General features: G+C 41.5%; 1 protein-coding gene across 2 annotated transcripts in view; it reads right to left on the minus strand.

Annotated features, from left to right (window-relative positions):
- The window catches only part of THEMIS (thymocyte selection associated), a 71,454-nt gene extending 55,634 nt beyond the window's left edge, over window positions 1-15,820 (minus strand). For both annotated transcript variants that reach the window (XM_031054067.2, XM_005154732.2), the window contains exons 1-2: window positions 15,730-15,820; window positions 949-1,107 (exon numbers count right to left, since the gene is read on the minus strand). In XM_031054067.2, the coding sequence (XP_030909927.1) occupies window positions 949-1,107; window positions 15,730-15,820 (250 nt within the window). The remainder of the gene's footprint in view (window positions 1-948; window positions 1,108-15,729) is intronic.
- Window positions 15,821-18,955: the final 3,135 nt, after the last annotated feature.

Raw genomic sequence — 18,955 nt, forward strand, 5'->3', positions numbered from 1 at the left:
AACTTCTGATGCTGGTAAACACCTCTACTGCTGTCTCCAGTCCCTAGTCTTTGCTTGTTGAGTTTTCATCATGTTCCCTTTCTCCAAGATCCAAACTTTTCCTATCAGTGTCCTAACCTAGTTGGCCTCCTCCACTTTCCACACATGGGTGCTGACAGTCCAGCACTTCTCCGTCTATAATCCAATAACTTCCCCATTTAACATGGTGGGGCCTTAACAACAGAGGAATTGGGATGAGAGCAGAATTGAAAAATTAATAAATATGACTTGATCAGCTAGGTACTCTTGGTACATACAGCACTTGGCCAGCTCACCCTAACAAGGCCACATGAACAGAGGGAAATGCGTTACAAATAACAAGTCAAATTTCAAGTCCATCCTCCAAAATACAGATACTTTGAGACTTTGCTATAGAACAGCAGAAGTGGTCTTTAAGCTGGAAAACACATCCATTTTCCTCTAATAATGTTTCCATGCATGGAGCAGCCACTTTGGCCACTGGAATTAAAATAAATCATTGAAGTAAACCCAAAACATAACAAAATATTTGTAATACTTTATATCCAAAATAATAAAATAAAAATATAGTAATAATAAATAAATAAATTATAGTCTGAGCACACAGCAAGGAGATTTTAGCTCAGAAAAAGCTTGGCAAAGTCATAAGTAACTGAAAAGGAGATTTTTGTAGTAATCTTAAGTATAGGAAGTTTAACTACCAAACATTATAACCTTAATAATATTTATTCAGGCTTGAAAAAGAACTGTAAGAGATGAAATTTAAAAGCAAGATGATTGTGGCTTGTGCCATCTAATAAAATTATATAATTGACAGACAAGTTGTAATCTAAACCAAATATCAATCAGGACAGCAAATTAATAAAATGAACAAAGGTGACTACTAAGGGTTATAATTTCTTAAAAGCATGCATTCATGAAATACTATACCAGGAAAATTCAGTGGCAATTCCACTTTGGCTGAAAACTGGCTGACTTCATTATTCTCACAGATACTTGCTATAAGCTTATTAATTTTGAAGCCAGTAACTTTAATGATTTCTCCTGTTGACCAGCAGCATTCATGTCCAAACATTTCATAGATGGAACCTGAAAAGAAACACAAAATGAAAGAAATGCATTATTCAGCTTTTTCTCACTTTTTCAAGTGACTTTACCTCTTTGAATGAAAGCAAAAATACTTAAAACAAGTTATATGAAACAATACTTATATATAATAACTTATATATAACTAACCCAATGTTTTATTTTCTTTAGTGTCTTGAGAGAATCTTGCAACTTCAGTGATCTCTAGGACAGATCTATGTGTCCACTGATCTTAGGTGCATATGAGGAGAACAAGGTCTGAAGAACCTGCACTTCCAAGTTTCTAGACAAAAATGGAATGAAGTAGAGCATAGGATTACTCAGATCATCAGGAGCTGCCTCCTGAAATCACCAGGTAGTGGAGCTTGCACAGGAAAGGTGCCTCTGCATGGCATAGGGCATAACATATCCCATAGGAAATAACAGACTACAGAAGAAGACAAAAAATCATAAACTCTAAAGGTCCCCAGGAAAAGCCCAGGAGACAGCAAAGTACAACTAGCATTTGAGCTTTCTATAGGAACAGAAAACCTAAAGAAAGTACAAGAAACTGGAAGACCGGGCAATTGACAGTGGTAATCCCTGCCTCATGCTGAAAAAATGCCTACTGATTCTAACCTGGCAGCAAAAAAATTCCTTTTTTGTCTGTGATGCTCAGAAGTTTGAGATTAGGAAGAAGGCAATTCAACCAAGCATTTCAGAGCTTACTCACAAAACCTGGAACTGCAGTTTGCCCTGACAAAAGCAATCCTCCCTTCTCTGCCCTGACAAAAGCAACCCTCCCCTTCTCCACTGCAGCTGTGGTCAATCTCTGGTGTTTCAGAAGTGCATAAGAATAAAGCAAAACCAAAACAAAAGACAAGTTATGCAGAAGAAGGAAAATTCTTCCTGATCACTGCAGGAGATTAGAAGAAGCTTTGAAGCATGGGACTAATTAATTTTATAGAAAGACAGTACAGCAAACATGTGGTGTTCCATTTGTAGATAGAACTGCATTGAACACAGAACATCAGACATGATGATTTTAATGTTAGCTTCTGTTCTTCTGGTGCTTTGCAGTTCTTTCTAAGAACTTACCAAGCTCTCTACCAAAGTGATGTGGAAGTACCCTTTCTGGAATCCCATCTCAGAATTTCATTTTCCTGTGGTAAGAAACCTTATTCTCATTTTCACTCCCAATGCGCTGGTAAGTGTATTCATTTGCTCTGCTACTAACATTGTTTTGCTACTTAAGATACTTTTTTTTTTTAATTTCCATTTCTCCCTTCTCCAAAGGGTTTAAAGGTTATTTTTGCCCTTCTCTGGTCACATTTTTGACAAAAATCTAGAAAAAACAAATTCTCTTTATCTCCTCCGAGAGGATTTTCCTTCCCATAATCACCCAATAGCCCCTTTCTTGCATCTTGTTCAATTTAAAGTTTCTGGATTTGGCTTTTTTTTATATTTTCCAGTTTTAACGTAGGTAACCAGAATGGGCTTAGGCAATGAGAGATATTTAACACCTGACCTCTGGCTATATAGTAGCAATCAGTAATTGAGGTGGCCTGGACTGAAATACTGCCATTGCCCACAGAACTCACTTCCCACAGAAAGTGCCATTCCTTCCTCCACAGCTCTCCTTGTAGTTGCTGGGGAAAAAAAAAAAAAAGGCTTTCCCCCCCCCCCCCCCCCCCCCAGGTGTCATATCAGAAATGTAACTATTAGCTGAGTAATTTTCCTAATGATCATTCAAGATCAGTTCCAGTCACAACCACAGCCTGGGCTAATCAGCATCTCTTAGTGAGCCTGGGATATATTTATCAACTCCGCAGCAACACTTGCAGGTGACAAGTGTTTGGCTACCACCTCGACCTCATGGGAGGTCACTGCAAGTGCAAGCTGAGCACAAATTGCTGTGGTTCTAGCCTAAACCCAAAGCCTCAAAACTACAAGGCTGTATCAGGACAGAAGGATGAACAGGAATAACACTGAGCAACTGATTAAAGGTGCTCTGCTGTGAAGGTATGGCCAGCCAAACCTGTCCGTTGTGCAATGCTTGCACAGTTGAGATGGACACTTGGAAATCCCCAGCTGCTACCCTGAAGAAGATGCATACCAATGTAGGTATTTAACCCTGTGTAGAAGGAATATCAGAAAAAAACAAAAAAACAAAAAAAAAGAAAAAACAAAACCCCCCCAAAACATTAAAATATTGTGTGGCAGCTGGTTTCAGCAGGCTGGATGTGACAACACTGCCTCGTTTCTCTTGCTGAGAACCCTATGTAGGATCATGAAGACTGCTGAGTTTAGGCTCTGAGTTCCCCCAGCAGGCTACTGACTCAATGATTAGCACAAAGGGATTCTGGATTATAGTGCCAGACAAATATATCAACTACAGCCAGGTGAAGAAACATGCTGTTAATGCATACTTTCAGCCAATCTGGTACCAAGCAGAAGACCAAGAGAGTTGCTGCCCTTTCACTAAAAAAGAACAAAGGTTTTCTTATTGTAAAGGTAGTGCATAGTGCAGAGTTTGCTCTCCCTTGAGTCTCTGTAATTCAGCATTAAGTCAGATGTCTCCACTGGATATTGCTACAGCTTCCCTCAGTAGGCTGGCTGTTGCTCTAATAAACACATGAGGAATTATCATAGCTCTCATTCCTTTAGCTGAACTCCGCAGGATATTTTATGACAGACAGAAAAGTGTATGTGCAATACTTATTTCATATTAGAGGGAGAGAGAAAGATTGAGCAGTCGTAAAGAGGGTAATATTCTTTTTGTGCTGAACCACCTCCTCACATCAGACACAGTAGCGATCACAAGCAGCCATGATATTATTAGATATAGGGGATCCTAGGGGATGCAGCATGATGAGCTCTGCATTACAGAAACATGGAAAGATGAGCAAATAATTTCAGTATTCTCACCTCTGAATAAATATTTGTGAAAACCTACTCAAAATGGGAGCTCATGGCTTCTAGAGTTGTTGGGTTTTTTCTTCTGTGTATATTTAGATCCAAATTCTCCAGAATAACTCACCTGAAAATAGACCCTTAGTAATCATTTAACATATAAAAGTAACTGCACTGACTAATTATGGCCTCCAGGCACATTTGCCTTCATCTCTGCTAGACAGCCTTTGCAGGCATGCCCCAGGATGCAGCAGAGCCCCACTGTGTATCCACATGCAAACTCCATAGGAGCATGGGCACTGTGATACCCAGGTTCCATGGCCTTGCTGGCCGTGGCTGATTTCCAAATAACATGGTAGCTGGAGTAGACCAACCCAAGCAACGGTCCTGAGGGGAAGAATGGAGCAGTTATGAGTCTGAATTTCTCAAAAAATGCTCATGTAATTAAAGAATATTAAAGCACTACTTCAGTCTATATCTGCAGCAGAGTGGAGCCACCAAGAAATAAAGAGGGGAGTCAGAAGAGGGCCCTTTTTCTGATCATGGCTGGTTCTGAAAGACTTACTACTTTTATCACATTTACTTTTCCTCAGGCACAATAGCTTAATTACCAATTGTACGACAGAGGTTTGAGGAGTCCTGCCCTCCATCACAAAATAAAAGTATAAACAGAGCTTGTGAAAAAGTGAAATTCATCAGTTAGTGATGGTCTCAGTCTGAACATCTAATCTGGAAATATTATGAGAAGAGACTAGCTCTGCCAATCACTAAAAAATAGATGATTGGATGACACAAAAATTAGCCTTTGACAAAGCAATCAAAATATGCAAACCATGAGAAATGCTTATAACAACCTATGCAGTGTAAACAGTGGCCTAGCATTGTAGAGATGGCAGAGAATCTAAAATGCTACAAGAACAGGCTAAAATACACAAGAAAATGGAATTTCCACTCGTAAAAGAGAGAAAGTACCTGAGGCAGACAAGCATATGGAGTGCAAGCTGGAGTCTACAAAAAGCATTACATGGAGCTGCAGGCTCTGTCTGCAACATCAAGGGCCAAGATAATACATTCAGAAAAAAAGATGGATTATAAATACCACACTGCAAGCCACAGAAGAGTGCACGCAGAACAGACAGACAGGGCTGTCATAGCACCTTAACTCTCAGGGTCTTTCAGCAGAACAAAACGTAACATTGATGTGGAAAACAAGCGAATCATTCATCTAAAAGTATCAGTTCAAGGAAAAAGTGAGATGAAAATTAAAACATTTTATGGCTTTAACTAAAATAAATAAATAAATTAAAACTCCCCAAAATTAAGTGAGTGGGTTGTCTTACTATCAAAGAAGTAAACTATCACATGGGTACATAATCTACTGGCTAAGATAATGCTCTGTAGTAATACCAAGGAAAGGGAACCCATTCATGAATTAAAAAGGAAGAAAGACCTTTTTTTTTTTTTTTGCATCATCGAGAAGGGAAAGGGTATTAAGCATTTAGGAAGGACATTTTAGGTCTTCTAGAAGCAAGGAAAGCTTTTAGCAGAGTAGAGGTGGAGAGTACCCAAGAATCGCAGGACTCATGGTCACAGGACTGTACCTTTCATAGCAGAAGAAAAGTTGGATAAATTGCTTATGTAACCACTGAGTAACAGAGGTATGCCACCATATTTTCCATCCAGTTAAGGAAATCAGAGACCAACCTTCAATAGCTTATCAGTGGTAAAACATATATGTGAGCGTATATACAGATAAATGTGTGTATATGTATGTAGAAATCTACCTAGATGACCATATTCGTGGGCAACTTGTGGGTCTTTAATTACCTCCTCATTTATCAGCTTCATTTAAAATAGACCAAGAGGTTGAAAGATCATGAGGGTGAGATGCTGGGAGGAGGATGATTTACAGACTGAGACTGATTGCAGAAGCCTCATTTTTAATATACCAGGTTAAAAAAAAAACAAACTCTGCCATCCATGCAAGAATAGATTAATTTTTGGGGCTCCAATTGCACATACAGTATTGATTGTAATTACATATTTGTCTGCAACCAGATTGCTTTAGCCCTGATTTTAGCCCTTCCTTGGCGATTTGCCTGGAATAGTACAATGAAGATTACATTCAGACAAGAAAAATGTTACCTGTGTGATTTGTCATCTAGGCATTTGCAGCAAATATTTGTGCTGATAAAAACGAGGGATGGAAACTGCATGGTTTCAAAAGGGACAATAAAAATTCTTTTTCCTTTAAAAGCCATGATAATTAGTCTTAAAACACTGTGGAAATACCCTCTGTGTGACAATGTGACCCCGAAAGATTCTAGTTCAGCTTTGTGATGTGGACCCACACGAACCTTATAGTGAAAAATAAAATTTAAATGGACCTTATAGTACCTTTATTTGTTGTCCAACAGTAACTGTGTTTGTCTCACTCAAGCCACGAAGTTTAAGATGCTGAAAATGTAAATCAAGTAATCTTTTTGATTTGAGAAACATGTATGCAACATAATGCAAAAATCCCCACATTTTAGCAGAACCCAGAATAAAGCAGCCTATTTACAGTGATCAAACAATGCTCCTGAAGGCTGCAATTAAAGAGCTTCTTGTCTTTGAAACTACCTTTTTTGGACTGTTACTTTGTTCAGTAAAAACCATATTTATATCCTTTCATAAGCTCATCTCTGGTTTGACAATCCATATTAGCAACTGCTGTGATCACATCAAAGCAGTCATAACAATTGGTTCAGTATCTTTTCCCTCCAACTTTCCTAAAATGCTAAGCAGCTACAACACCATCTTCCCTAACATGAGTCCTTTATTTATTTCTCATTATAGGTACAAAAAGAGTTTTATAAAAACAACAATATTAAATATAAATACAGTGGATGCCTAAGATGGAGAATGACATTCTTCATGTCAGGACACATGAGACCACTGAGAGAAATATTTTATAATACAGGGTAGAACAGCAAATATCTCAGTAATATGTTCTTTTTCCTTCCCAGCAGCTTAGAGCTGAATTTGGTGACTGCCCTTGGAGTGAATGCTTCACGGATGCTGATAGGAAGCATGGCTCAAAATCAGGCCCATGACTAAACAGCAATAATACATTGCTCCTATGTAACTCCCTTTTGCTGCATGCTCCTTGACAGTTTAGCAAGGAGAGCTAGGGACAGCAATGCGAACAAGACAAAAGGCTTGACTAAGGTGGCACAGAGGATCATTCAGCAGGATTGGAGCGCAAGCCCAGGCTGGCTGACTCCCAGTCTAACCGTCTGTCTGCTACAGGGTGCTGCTAAGCACTTCCAAATATCCTCCATTCTTTTTTTTTCCTATTTTTTGAACCAAGACCAAGCTTTTCTCCTAACAAACAAATGTCTTTGGAGTCCAAGCACTAGGCATTGATGCCTCAGCCTATGAGTTTGAATCCTTGAAGGAAAACATTACCCTTTTCATCTCTCAGAAACACCCACTGAATTCATTGCAGCTGGCAAGCTGAGCAGTCTCTGAAAGAAGATCCAAGGAACCGGGAACCTGGCTGCTTTGCAGGGAGATGAAAGATCTCCTGAAAGAATAGAATTTTGACCCAGTGTCCTTTTCCTAGTGCTCCTTTCTCCACTATTATGTTGTCATCAGTTGCCGTATGGGTGCTGTTTCCCCAGATCAGAGGTGACTCTGTTTCAGGGGCTGGTGAAATGGTTCTCCTTTCACATAAAGGCACGATCCCTTGGTGCAGCCATTCAGCCAGAATAACAATAGCCTGCTTTCTCCTACAACAGAGCTCAGCTGAAATCCCAGTTCTATTAAGGCTGCTGCAGGCTCCAAAAGTAATATGAAGGACATAATGTATCTATAATTAGTGTCAATAAAAAAGATATAATTCTTTATGGGCATTATTTGGGGGTTAGCCAGTTGTTCAGTTTATGCTCTTTGGCAAGAAGAGAGATCTATTTTAAAGTTGTGGGGAGGAGAATTTTGCTTAATAACTTTAATCATACTCTGATTAAGCAGTAGGGAAATGTAACCTATTTCTGATGGTGAGAAGTGTCGTTTCTTCTTTTTTTTTTCTTCCAGTCAAATATCTCCTGAACACCACAGATGCATGCTGGATTCTCTCACTAAACTCAAATAAACTAACAACTTGTGGGGAAGATATGAAGAGGCTGAAAATCATAGGCTCAATGTCAGGCAAAGAAGAAAGCATGACCCAGCTTCTCTCTCCAAACCCAAGCTATGAGAGTGGCTGCAAATAGTATAAAACACTTGTATGGCTTTTAGCCATCCCTTCCTTCCTACACCTGGAAGGTGCACCCACTGAGAGCAAGTGAGTCCAGCTCTCCTGTGCCCAGAGGGTGTTCCAGGAGCCCAGGGCTAGCAGTGGTCACAAAGGCAGCGTGAATTTCTGTAGAAATCCTCTATCAAGTGGCAGAGCAACTCACTAGGCTTTGTAATGGCTCTTCTCTCTTTAATGTGTCTCAATCAACAAAAATCTGCAGGTTTGGTCAGTCTGGAACACAAATCCTCCAAGCAGTTCAGCTGCTGAATTTCTATGAAAGTAAATTCCCTTCAAAAGGCTCTGTGTAAAGAAGGCATCTTGTCTTGATCATACCTAATTAGGTTGCAGGTCTGATTTTTGCCAGCACAAAACCGTCAAAAAAGCAAGAGCTCTAAGATTTATCTTTTTCCATATAAAGCCAAACCTTAAATGTCAAGTACTTTAACTCATTTCAATCATAATGGAAATTTTTTAAAAATTACTTATGCCGTTTCTGATTTATTCCTTTCCTAATAGGTTTATGGTTATTTTTTTTTAACACTTCTGATTCTCATCTATCCAGCTCATGCTCTGCATGTGGCAACAGAGCTTTTTGCATGCAGCAGTCACTATAATGGAAAGAGCAAGTGAAACCACAGTTCCAAATCCAACATCTTTGACCTTTTGTTTGGGTTTACGCACATGAGTCAGACTTACTGCAGCAGTGAAAAGAATACCAAAAGCCGCTTTTGAACAGCACCAGGCACTGGTTTAGCTGTTTATAATTTATTTAGTTGTATTCATTTTCTTTGCAGTGTTAATTATTTTCACATAAGGTATGTTTACTGAAGTGTATGTTTAACTGAAAACCTGTGCTTTGATCGACTAGGTCTAAGAAGGCTGCCTAAATTAAGTTGCAGGATAAGGACAGAGTGTTGAGCACATCACCCTGTGCAGAAATGGAAACATGTTTAAGCATCTTCCCCTACTGAGATCACAGCATGCTGCCCCCTGTGCCATTACTGTGTGTCCAATGGAGCTAACCAGAAACTGTGAAACTGTACTAATGCCATGCCCTCTTATGCATAGGTCACTAGGAGCTGGAGAAAAAAAAAAAAAAATTACTCCACAAAAGCCCTGTAACTCAGAAACAGTGCATGGTCATGGGCTTGTGTATGATGTTTATTCCTGGACTCCCCCTCCTTGGATATTTGCTATGGTTTGTCCCATTACCTTCCCAGAACCTGAGTTTGTAAGAATTGTCTTGGCATTCTTATAGGATAGTAGATTCATGTGTAGGCAAACAGGGCTCCTCCTGTTGCAGTCCTCCTCACATCCCTGGAGGCCCAAATGCAACAAGAGCCAGGGAGCCCTCTCTACTGCAGGAAACCAGCACATTGAGGGCAGCTTCAGTAAGCCACCACAGGGGTTTGACCCTTGCATGAAGACAAGCCAAGCAATTTGGATATTCTGCCCACCTCCTATGAGATCCACAGAGAGGCCCACAGGTGAATGTCATGGAAAGAAAATCCCCACAAGAAGATCCTTGAAGCAGTTTTGCCCTCAGCACCAGCTACCCAGGGTCAGATTTTTCTCACTGTTTCTGGATGACTCATCCCATTGAGCATGAATAAAATGAGCAATATTTGACCCATAAAAGTCAGAGTTTGTTCTCATATTGCATTCACTAAAGGGCACTTTCCTTCTTGTTCAGAATAAAGCATAGTTTTGAAGCAGCCTGAACAAGAGCAGGAGAATTTCAGTGGTACCTATTAATAAAGAAAATTTACCAGCATTCTCCAACTCCTGACCAGAAAAGAGAATCCAAACTATCTGTACCCTAGGCTGTACCGAGGGCTCTTGCTCCTAACTGCTTAACCAAGAGGAAAGGAAACAACTATGTTCAAAGGAAAAAACCCTTCAATTTTTACGGACAGGTTTGGCATCTATCTCTATAAAAAAAATGTGACAAATTAGCAAGTGCAAACACAGTACCACAAATTTCACTCATTTCACGTGCAATTCTCCCTTTGGCATGCACTCAACTGAGAGTCCACTCAATAAATACACAGATCATTTTTATTGATCTTCCACCTCTAAGAAATACAACCCTAATTATCTTCATCAAAGCTGTTCAAAGCTGTTCATGCTTCAGCCTCTGTTTAAATTCTTGTTGCTTTTTATAAGGAAAAGTGACTTTATTAATCCTGAAGAGGCAGCTTCTTTGTTATATTCATAAGTATTACAGACCACATGTCCTAGTGTTCATTGACTCATAAGTTTTTCACACCTCTAGGTTGGCTTTAAAACAGTAGAAAATCATTCCATCCTATGTGATGATTTTCTGTGAGTGTCGAGAGTGATGTATTGTCTACATTAGGACTTGGAAGAGCTGAGACTTGATGTACAAGGGTTCTTCTATTTGGTTTGCCTAGCTGCAGTTACAGGGTTAACAGGATTTTTATAGGTGGCTCCAGCGCTCTGCCCATCACTCCCCTGAAAAGCTCACAGAACCACATGCTGAAAAGATGCTGTTACTCGGTAACAAAAGCAGAAGGGTGAAATTGAAACTATAACGACAGTGAGCAGGTACAGATACACAACCAGCAAAGGAGAACCAAGAGGAGTCATGAGCCTAAGCATGTTCATGTTCTTTATGGTTCACCAAAGGGAGTTCTGAAATGGAACTATTCACATTCACCAAAGAAGGAGCAAATCCCAAGGTGTTTTGTTCGTCATTGCACCTCATGCAGCTACTGGAGAACACCAAGCAGCTTCCCAGAGCTGGGATCTCCATCTGGCAATACTGAGCATCTTTAACTCCCTTAGCTCTGTAAGGGCATTAACCAGGGATGTATCTGAGACCCTACTGTTGCCTCTTCCCACTATTTTCTCCCTGTGTGGAAAGACCCCGCACTTTTCAGAGCCCCAGGAGAGAGAGCAGAGGGCGGAGCATCACATTCACAGAATGTTGCTTCACTGCACTCGCAGCCTGCAGAGGTGTAGGCTGCTGGCTTAGAGTTCCCTCAAAGAGACCAGAGCATAAACTTTCCCCATGTGTTTCATTGGTCTGTCATAAAGAAGACATGTCCTGGCACTGTGATTTTTTACAACAGAAATGTTGCTTTTGAACAGCTGAACTGCAGCGAGATGCTACCAGCTCTTCCTGTACTCTCACAAGACCCAGTCCATAGTGTCCTAATCCCATTGCTGATGTGTGCATTTAGCTTTAGGAGAATAAAATAAGGCAATGTGTGATTTCTAGTTAGGTGGAGCAAAGATGGGAAGGCTGTGGGTAGGAAACACAGATAGCAGCAAGAAACACCAACAGACTAGGTGCCTTGAGAAGTTAATTTTTCACAATTAAAGTTTGACATTTTTTACTATCCTGACACTGGTTAAATTAAGCCTGCAGAATATTAAACTCAATTACCCATAAAATAATTACATCAGTATTAAAACAGACATAATTTTTGCAACACAAAGATGAAAGCCTGTACTTGCATGCTATCTCTAAAAATCAGTGGTCATATAGTACTTAGCTCACTAAGTATAAATATTTACTAAAATGTTCAAAGGAAGATATTTAATAAAATAATTTTCCAATGGAGTTTTAGTACTTTAATTTTAATAACATATTTTAATGAGCTGTTAAATTGTCATGTACTTCAGTCTGCACTGTAGTCTCTTTCTAATCAATGCTGATTATCAAGATACTTGTATCTGGCAAACTTACTCTCATTTTAAAATCAGCCTTTCTATTCCCTTCAGAGATTCAACAGTCCAGTTCCTGTAAAAACAATATTGAGACTTCAGAGTCCAAAACAACTTCCCTGAAAAGCATCCCTGAGGTTTGCATAACCACCCTCTCCTTTCACCTGTGTTTCTGTTTTCTGATAAATGAAAAGCACTTTAGAACAAGTTGGGGCTATTATTAAAACCCCACATTCCTGAGTCTGCATAGTGTCAGATAGTCATAGCTGGTGACTGCAGCCTGGGACTCTGGCTATGAAACCACACACTACTAGAAGCAAAGGAGAGTAGGGACATGGAAGTACGAGTAAGCTCTTCAAACCTCGGCTATCCTGCCTGAAGCAAACCAGGTAAGGCTTCAACCAACCCCAAAGTCCAGATGTATCATGAAAAATACTGATATAACTCCAGTGGAAACGTTCCCTCTGCTTCAAGCCAGGAACAAATGTGAACAGAGCTTCCTCAGAAAGGTGTCTAGGTGGTAGTACTCACTACTAGCAACAAAAGTTCTGGTGCCCATAGCTTTTCTATCTGAAAGTATTCTGAATGGAAACAGGGTCTATAAAGTTCTGTCCATTTGTAGTTTGGGGAGCTACAATTTCATTAATAGCAGCAAGAACTTAATTTTTTATAGGCCAGTAGAGAGACTAATAGTGGAATGAGTGCACACAGCGGGTTTCAACCTACTCTCCCCCAGGGAGCTGCAGCAGGCAGGCTAGAGCTTGAAAACAAAGAAATAGGCTACATTTGCTGTAACATAGCACAAAGGCAGAATGGGATCTTTTAGAGCTTTTGCCTTGCCCAAAGCAATCAAATTCCCACTCTTTCCCTGGAGCTTGACTTTAATAAAAATACCTCACCACATCAAAAAGTATACATCCATCCTAACAAAGACTTAGAGCACTATACTCTTATGCTTCCAGAGGTACTGAAAATCTGCTTACAGTAGTAAGGCTAATTTGCAAGTCTTATATTTGTAAAATCATTTAGCCCTGAGTGGAGTGTGTGCAAAATGTTGCTTCCAAATAGGGAGGATGAAGAGTTTCATTCCCACAGCACACCATTCACCACAGAAGACCAGTGAATGAATTACACTTTGTTGTCTTCTTACTAACTAAATTACTACAGCTGCCTTTGCTTGGCTGCTACAGCTTTGATGTGACAGCTCTAATGGATTTAGTAGATCATTATTTACTCCATTAGCCATTCAATGTTCCTGGTTAAGCTGACACTAAGAAACATTGCACTTTTTTCTGGTGTTGCTGAGAGGGGAACATACATAGCATGTACATATATACATACAAATCTTTGCTATTTTAAATTTTTACACCAGAAAATCAATCATCTCTTGTGACTGACCAGTTTCAAACAATCTCACATAATGGTTTAAAAATTAAATCTTCTCCCTTACTATCTGCATGTTCTTTTGAGAATGGTTAAAGATTCCTATGAAATCCAACTGCATAAAAGCATTAATCCAAGTAGGACTCAGCTAACCAGGCTGACTCTGTAGACATTTGGGAGCTACTACAATCAGTGCACAAAAGTTCTGATTTTGCCCCTGCAACCGTAGCAATAAACCTATATTTGTTGTTGACAGACCGGCCATTACCCACAATGAGATTGCTGGTGTACTGCATGTGGTAGGAGAAAGCAAAAAGATTACAGGAGGGGTGTGGGTATCTGCCTAAGGAAGGTCATCCTAATAGAAATTTGAAGTGCATAAAGTGGCTCACTCTCCTGTTTAGCAGTATAACAGAATTTACTTCAGACTCTCTCTGAAGCACTACTCTCACTTTAGAAAATGCAACATAAATCAGAATGCAATCACAGAACAGTGAGTTCACCCCTGCTGTCAGGCGTGGAGGGGAACAAAATGTTCAGAAGGGAGCCAACATGGATGGAGTACTTAGGGAGGGAGGGCGTGAGGGACAAAGGGATGGAGGCAGGGAAGGAAGGAGAGGAAGGGAGAGTTTGGTCTGAGATATCTTTTGTAGCCCTAGATCCTACAAACCTATCAGGTACATCATAGTGCCTCAACTGTCTCAAGCTTACTCTGAAGCCTCTGAAGCAGGGAAGATGATGGTAGAGGAACCAAGAAAACCCACTAGCTGACATCTGTGTTTCTAGGTATTCGGGGTATGTGCCAACTGTGGGAGGAAGAAGCCAAACAAACAGCATGTCTGTATTAGCCTAGCTTATTGTATAAGCAAGAAACACCTGCATGTATGTTAGTACTGCATCTAGCCTGCTGGTGGAAACATATATGAGTACAGCTGAGAGGAAGCCACTGGGAGCAAAGAACAGGAAGAAATGGTGCTGCTGAATACTGAAGAAGCATCAGAGCAGAACAAGGGCTCTCAGATTTAGTGCCTAACTTTCTAGAGCACACACCACTCCCCCCCAAGTTTGTCCACACTCTTATTATATGCAGGCATCAGCTCATAGCCACTTTTTCTCATATGCAGGAATATTGATGCAAAATGGTCTGTGGGATATGTCTCCACTGTTTTTTTTTTTTCTCTTCATGATGAAGGATTTACACGATAAATGGAAGCACAAGCTGAAATACCCTGGCTCCAAAGATGTACCGGCATGAGCTTTACCATCCACTAAAAGCATGATGCAGACTAGCGGAATTCAGAAACCTGATGACAGCTGGGCTACCATCATTTTATCATAGGATTTTGTATATACATCTATATCTCACAGTATTTTGTGTACATGTATACAGACACACACATATATGTATACATACACATATATACACAACTTGTATTTATATTATTACTATTTCCTAGGTGTGTGGAAAGTGGCTAACATTGTCCACCTCCTCTCTCCTCTTACTATGATGCAGAATGGGGATTTTTAGATTAATGTAAAGATAGATATTGTGAATCCTAGAGCAGGTATTCTGCTGAAGCTGAAGTCTTCAGCTCATTTTGTGAAGCCCTCTCTGTTTTATTTAGTGTGACCCCAAGTTTACCCTTGCCATGACAGGTGGGTAACTTTCTTTTCCTAGACTAATGCATTAGATTGACATGGTATTTTTGCTGTCATTAAACAACACCTATGCCCTGACTAAGCGCCTAGTATTTTCCTCCTGTGCAAGCCTCTTTACCATTACTGTGTTTTGTGCACAAGCAGAGCCCAGCAGTAAACACAACAAGAAAAGATCTGCATCAGGAAAACCCAGCAAAATACAGCCTCTGTGGTACTCCTGTCTGGCTTATACCCATTCTTCTGCATTGTTGCACCACTTGAAGTACCCCCAAATGTAGAGCAGAAATTCACGAAAATCGTAGTCCCTCACAATCACTTTCCAAACTCGCTGTCTCTCTATTCATGTGACAGAGAGCACCTCCTCATGCCAAACCCAGAACAGTACAGCTAGGTTTAATCAATTAACCTTTGTGAGGTGATCTGCAATTGCTGAATTGATGGCTCTGTGTGAGTTCAAAGCAAATTCATGACTCATACCAGGATACAATGAAGACTATCTACAGCTTTTTCCTCACTGCCTGTGAGAAGGCCAGATGCACACCCTCTCAAAGACATTTCCAAAGCTATTAATTCTTACTCTGGTTCTTCAAAGGGGAAATTGCAGCTGGTGGGAAACTTCTGGGAGACAACTCTTGTTAAAATCCTCCCCTACATCCAGATCCCAAGGGGGACCTGATGTCAGACTTGCAAAGCTCTGTCAGAAAGCACCCGATGCTCACCTTGGAAATAGATGCCTGACTGGATTTGGAGGACCCTGGGAAGAGTTCTGGGGTCCACAGAATGAATGAACTTCTCCAGAGTAGATGTCATGGTCCGCAGAAAGGCAGCATGTGGATTTGGCATATAAAAACCAGTGAAGAGCTTTTGAGGCAGCAACTCTTTCAGCCTGGTGAATGCTGCACCCAGGACAGCTGTGGGGCTCCGCAGTGGAGGGGAGGAGCAGCACAGAGAGGTACTTCTGCTTCCTCCACTTCATGGCCATTTCCTCCCATGGCTACAGCTGGGGTGAGGCTGGGAGATCCTAAGCCAGTGCCTCACCACCAGGATGGGGTACCTGTACCAATCAAAGATACACATCAGGCTAGGAGAAGTCCTGTGGGTACGTGTTTTGCAGCGGGCAGAGTGTTCTGCCACAAAACTCCATCTCATCGATGACAGTTACTGACCTTGTGAAAAGAAGATACTATCATCAGTCCTGCCTAAGGTGGGGAAACACATTCACATCTGGGTGGGTTTTGTTTGTTTATGTATTTGGAGCACAGCAAAATAATTTGGTGTTTGTTGTCTTCAATACCACAAGCAGCCTTTGAAAAAAAGAAAGGAAACCATTTTGTTCTAATGTTTTTGCTGTCTTAAACATTGTATCTGGATTTAAGACTCACAAGGAGAACCCAAATTACTTCATCATGTAAATGGACATTAAAAAACAAGGTTGTTTTGCAAAAAGGACAAGATTTTTTAATGTCACCAGTGACTTGTGAAGATTCGAATTTGAGACGCTGCAACTGGAAATTAATTTTAAGAGGCTGTTGCCCAGTACCAAGTGAAAATCAGACTGTACGGAGGGCAAATCCCAAGCATCAATCCCAACTCTGTCCCTCTGAGCCAGATCAAGTGCTGTTATTGCAGCAGCACTCTTCTGAAGGTGAGACCACATAGCAAATAAGCAGCAGACTCAAATTATCAGGAAAACTGAAGTCACTGTGATTTCATATTCTCTTACACTGTCCTCATGTCTCCCTGATGTGTCAGGGAATGTATGATGTTGTGACAAAACAGTGAGTGAGATAACCAACTGCTTATTTTCAAAAAGCTGAATTTCACCTACATATAATCACAGAATAGTTAGGGTTAGAAAGAACCGTAAGAACATCTAGTTCCAAACACCTGCCATGGGCAGGGATACCTCACACCAAACCATGTCACCCAAGGCTCCATCCAACCTGGCCTTGAACACTGCCAGGGATGGAGCATTCACAACTTCCCTGGGCAACCCATTCCAGTGTCTCACCATCCCCACAGCAAAGAAGTTCCTCCATTTATCTCAACTACATTTCTGCTGTTTAAGTTCTTACTCCTTACCTCTCCTATCACTACAGTCCCTAATGAAGAGTCCCTCTAAAGCACCCCTGTAGGACCCCTTCAGTTGCATGAAGGCTGCTATGAGGTCTCCACGCAGCCTTCTCTTCTCCAGGCTGAACAGCCCCAACTTTCTCAGCCTGTCTTCCTATTGAAGGTGCTCCAGTCCCCTGATCATCCTCGTGGCCCTCCTCTGGAATTGTTCCAACAGTTCCATGTTCTTCTTATGTCGAGAACACCAGCACTGTACACAGTACTCCAAGTGAGTTCTCACAAGAGAAGAGCAGAGGGGCAGGATCATCTCCTTTGACCTGCTGGTCATGCTCCTTTTGATGCAGCCCAGGATACAGTTGGCTTTCTGGGCTGTGAGCACACACTGAAGCTGGCTCATTTTCTCATCGACCAACACCCCCAAATCCTCCACAGGGCTGCTCTGAATCTCTTCTCTGCCCAACCTGTAGCTGTGCCTGGGATTGCTCCAACCCAGGTGTAGGACCTTGCACTTGGCATGGTTAAACTTCATGAGGTTGGCATCAGCCCACCTCACAAGTGTGTCAAGGGCCCTCTGGATGGCATTCCTTCCCTCCAGCGTATCAACAGAACCACACAGCTTGGTGTCATCGTCAAACTTGCTGAAGGTGCACTCAATCCCATTGTCCATGTCACCGACAAAGATGTTGAACAAGACCGGTCCCAACACCGATCCCTGAGGGACACCACTCATTACTGATCTCCAGCTGGACATTGAGCCATTGCCTGCAACTCTTTGCGTGTGGCCATCCAGCCAGTTCTTTATCCACTGAGTGGTCCACCTATCAAATTGATGTCTCTCCAATTTAGAGACAAGGATGTCATGTGGGACAGTGTCGAACACTTTGCTCAAGTCCAGGTAGATGATGTCAACTGCTTCACCCCTGTCCATCATTTCCATAGCCCCATCATAGAAGGCCACAAAATTGGTCGGGCAGGATTTCCCCTTAATGAAGTCATGCTGGCTGTCACCAAGCACCTTGTTGTTTTTCATGTGCCTTAGCATGTCTTCTAGGAGAATCTTTTCCAAGATTTTGCCAGGCACAGAGGTGAGACTGACTGGTCTGTAACATCCATTTTCCCCTTCTTGAAAATGGGGGTTATATTTCCCTTTTTCCAGTCGTCGGGAACTTCACCTGACTGCCATGATTTTTCAAATATGATGGCCAGTGGCTTTGCAACTTCATTCACCAGCTCCTTCAGGACCCACGGATGGATTTCATCAGGTCCCATGGATGGATTTCATCAGGTCCCATGGACTTTTGCACACTCAGGTTCTTAGGATTATGTCAAACCTGATTCTTCCTATGGTGGGCCTAACATCTTCATTCTCACAGTCCCTGTGTTTGCCTTCCAAGACCCTGTCCCAGCTCTGAGCCATTCCCACATGTCCCAACAATGGATCCCAGTGAGAAGAGATCAGCATCTCCCTCTCCATTTCCCCTCCTTGGGAAGAGCTGTAGAGAGCAATGAGGTCACCCCTCAGCCTCCTTTTCTCCAAACCAGACAAACCCAGCCTCCTCAGCCATTCCTCACAGGACATGCCTTCCAGCCCTGTCACAAGCTTTGCTGCCATCCTCTGGACGCATTCAAGGACCATCATGTTCTTCTTAAATGGTGGGGCCTAGAACTGCACCCAGTATTCAAGGTGAGCCTGTACCAGCACTGATGACATGAGGACAATCACCTCTTCCTGTTGTTTTGGTTTCTGTGGGTTTTTCTTTTTTGTTACTAGCTCTCAGCTTCCCGGATTGGTGCCCTCCTCCTTTTCTGTATACTCTATGGTGGACGCTCATGGCCCCTGCACAGCTGGGGCCTGGAGCTGCCAGCTCCTGG

Source organism: Melopsittacus undulatus, chromosome 3 (assembly GCF_012275295.1).
Source record: "Melopsittacus undulatus isolate bMelUnd1 chromosome 3, bMelUnd1.mat.Z, whole genome shotgun sequence".
Lineage (NCBI taxonomy): Eukaryota > Metazoa > Chordata > Aves > Psittaciformes > Psittaculidae > Melopsittacus > Melopsittacus undulatus.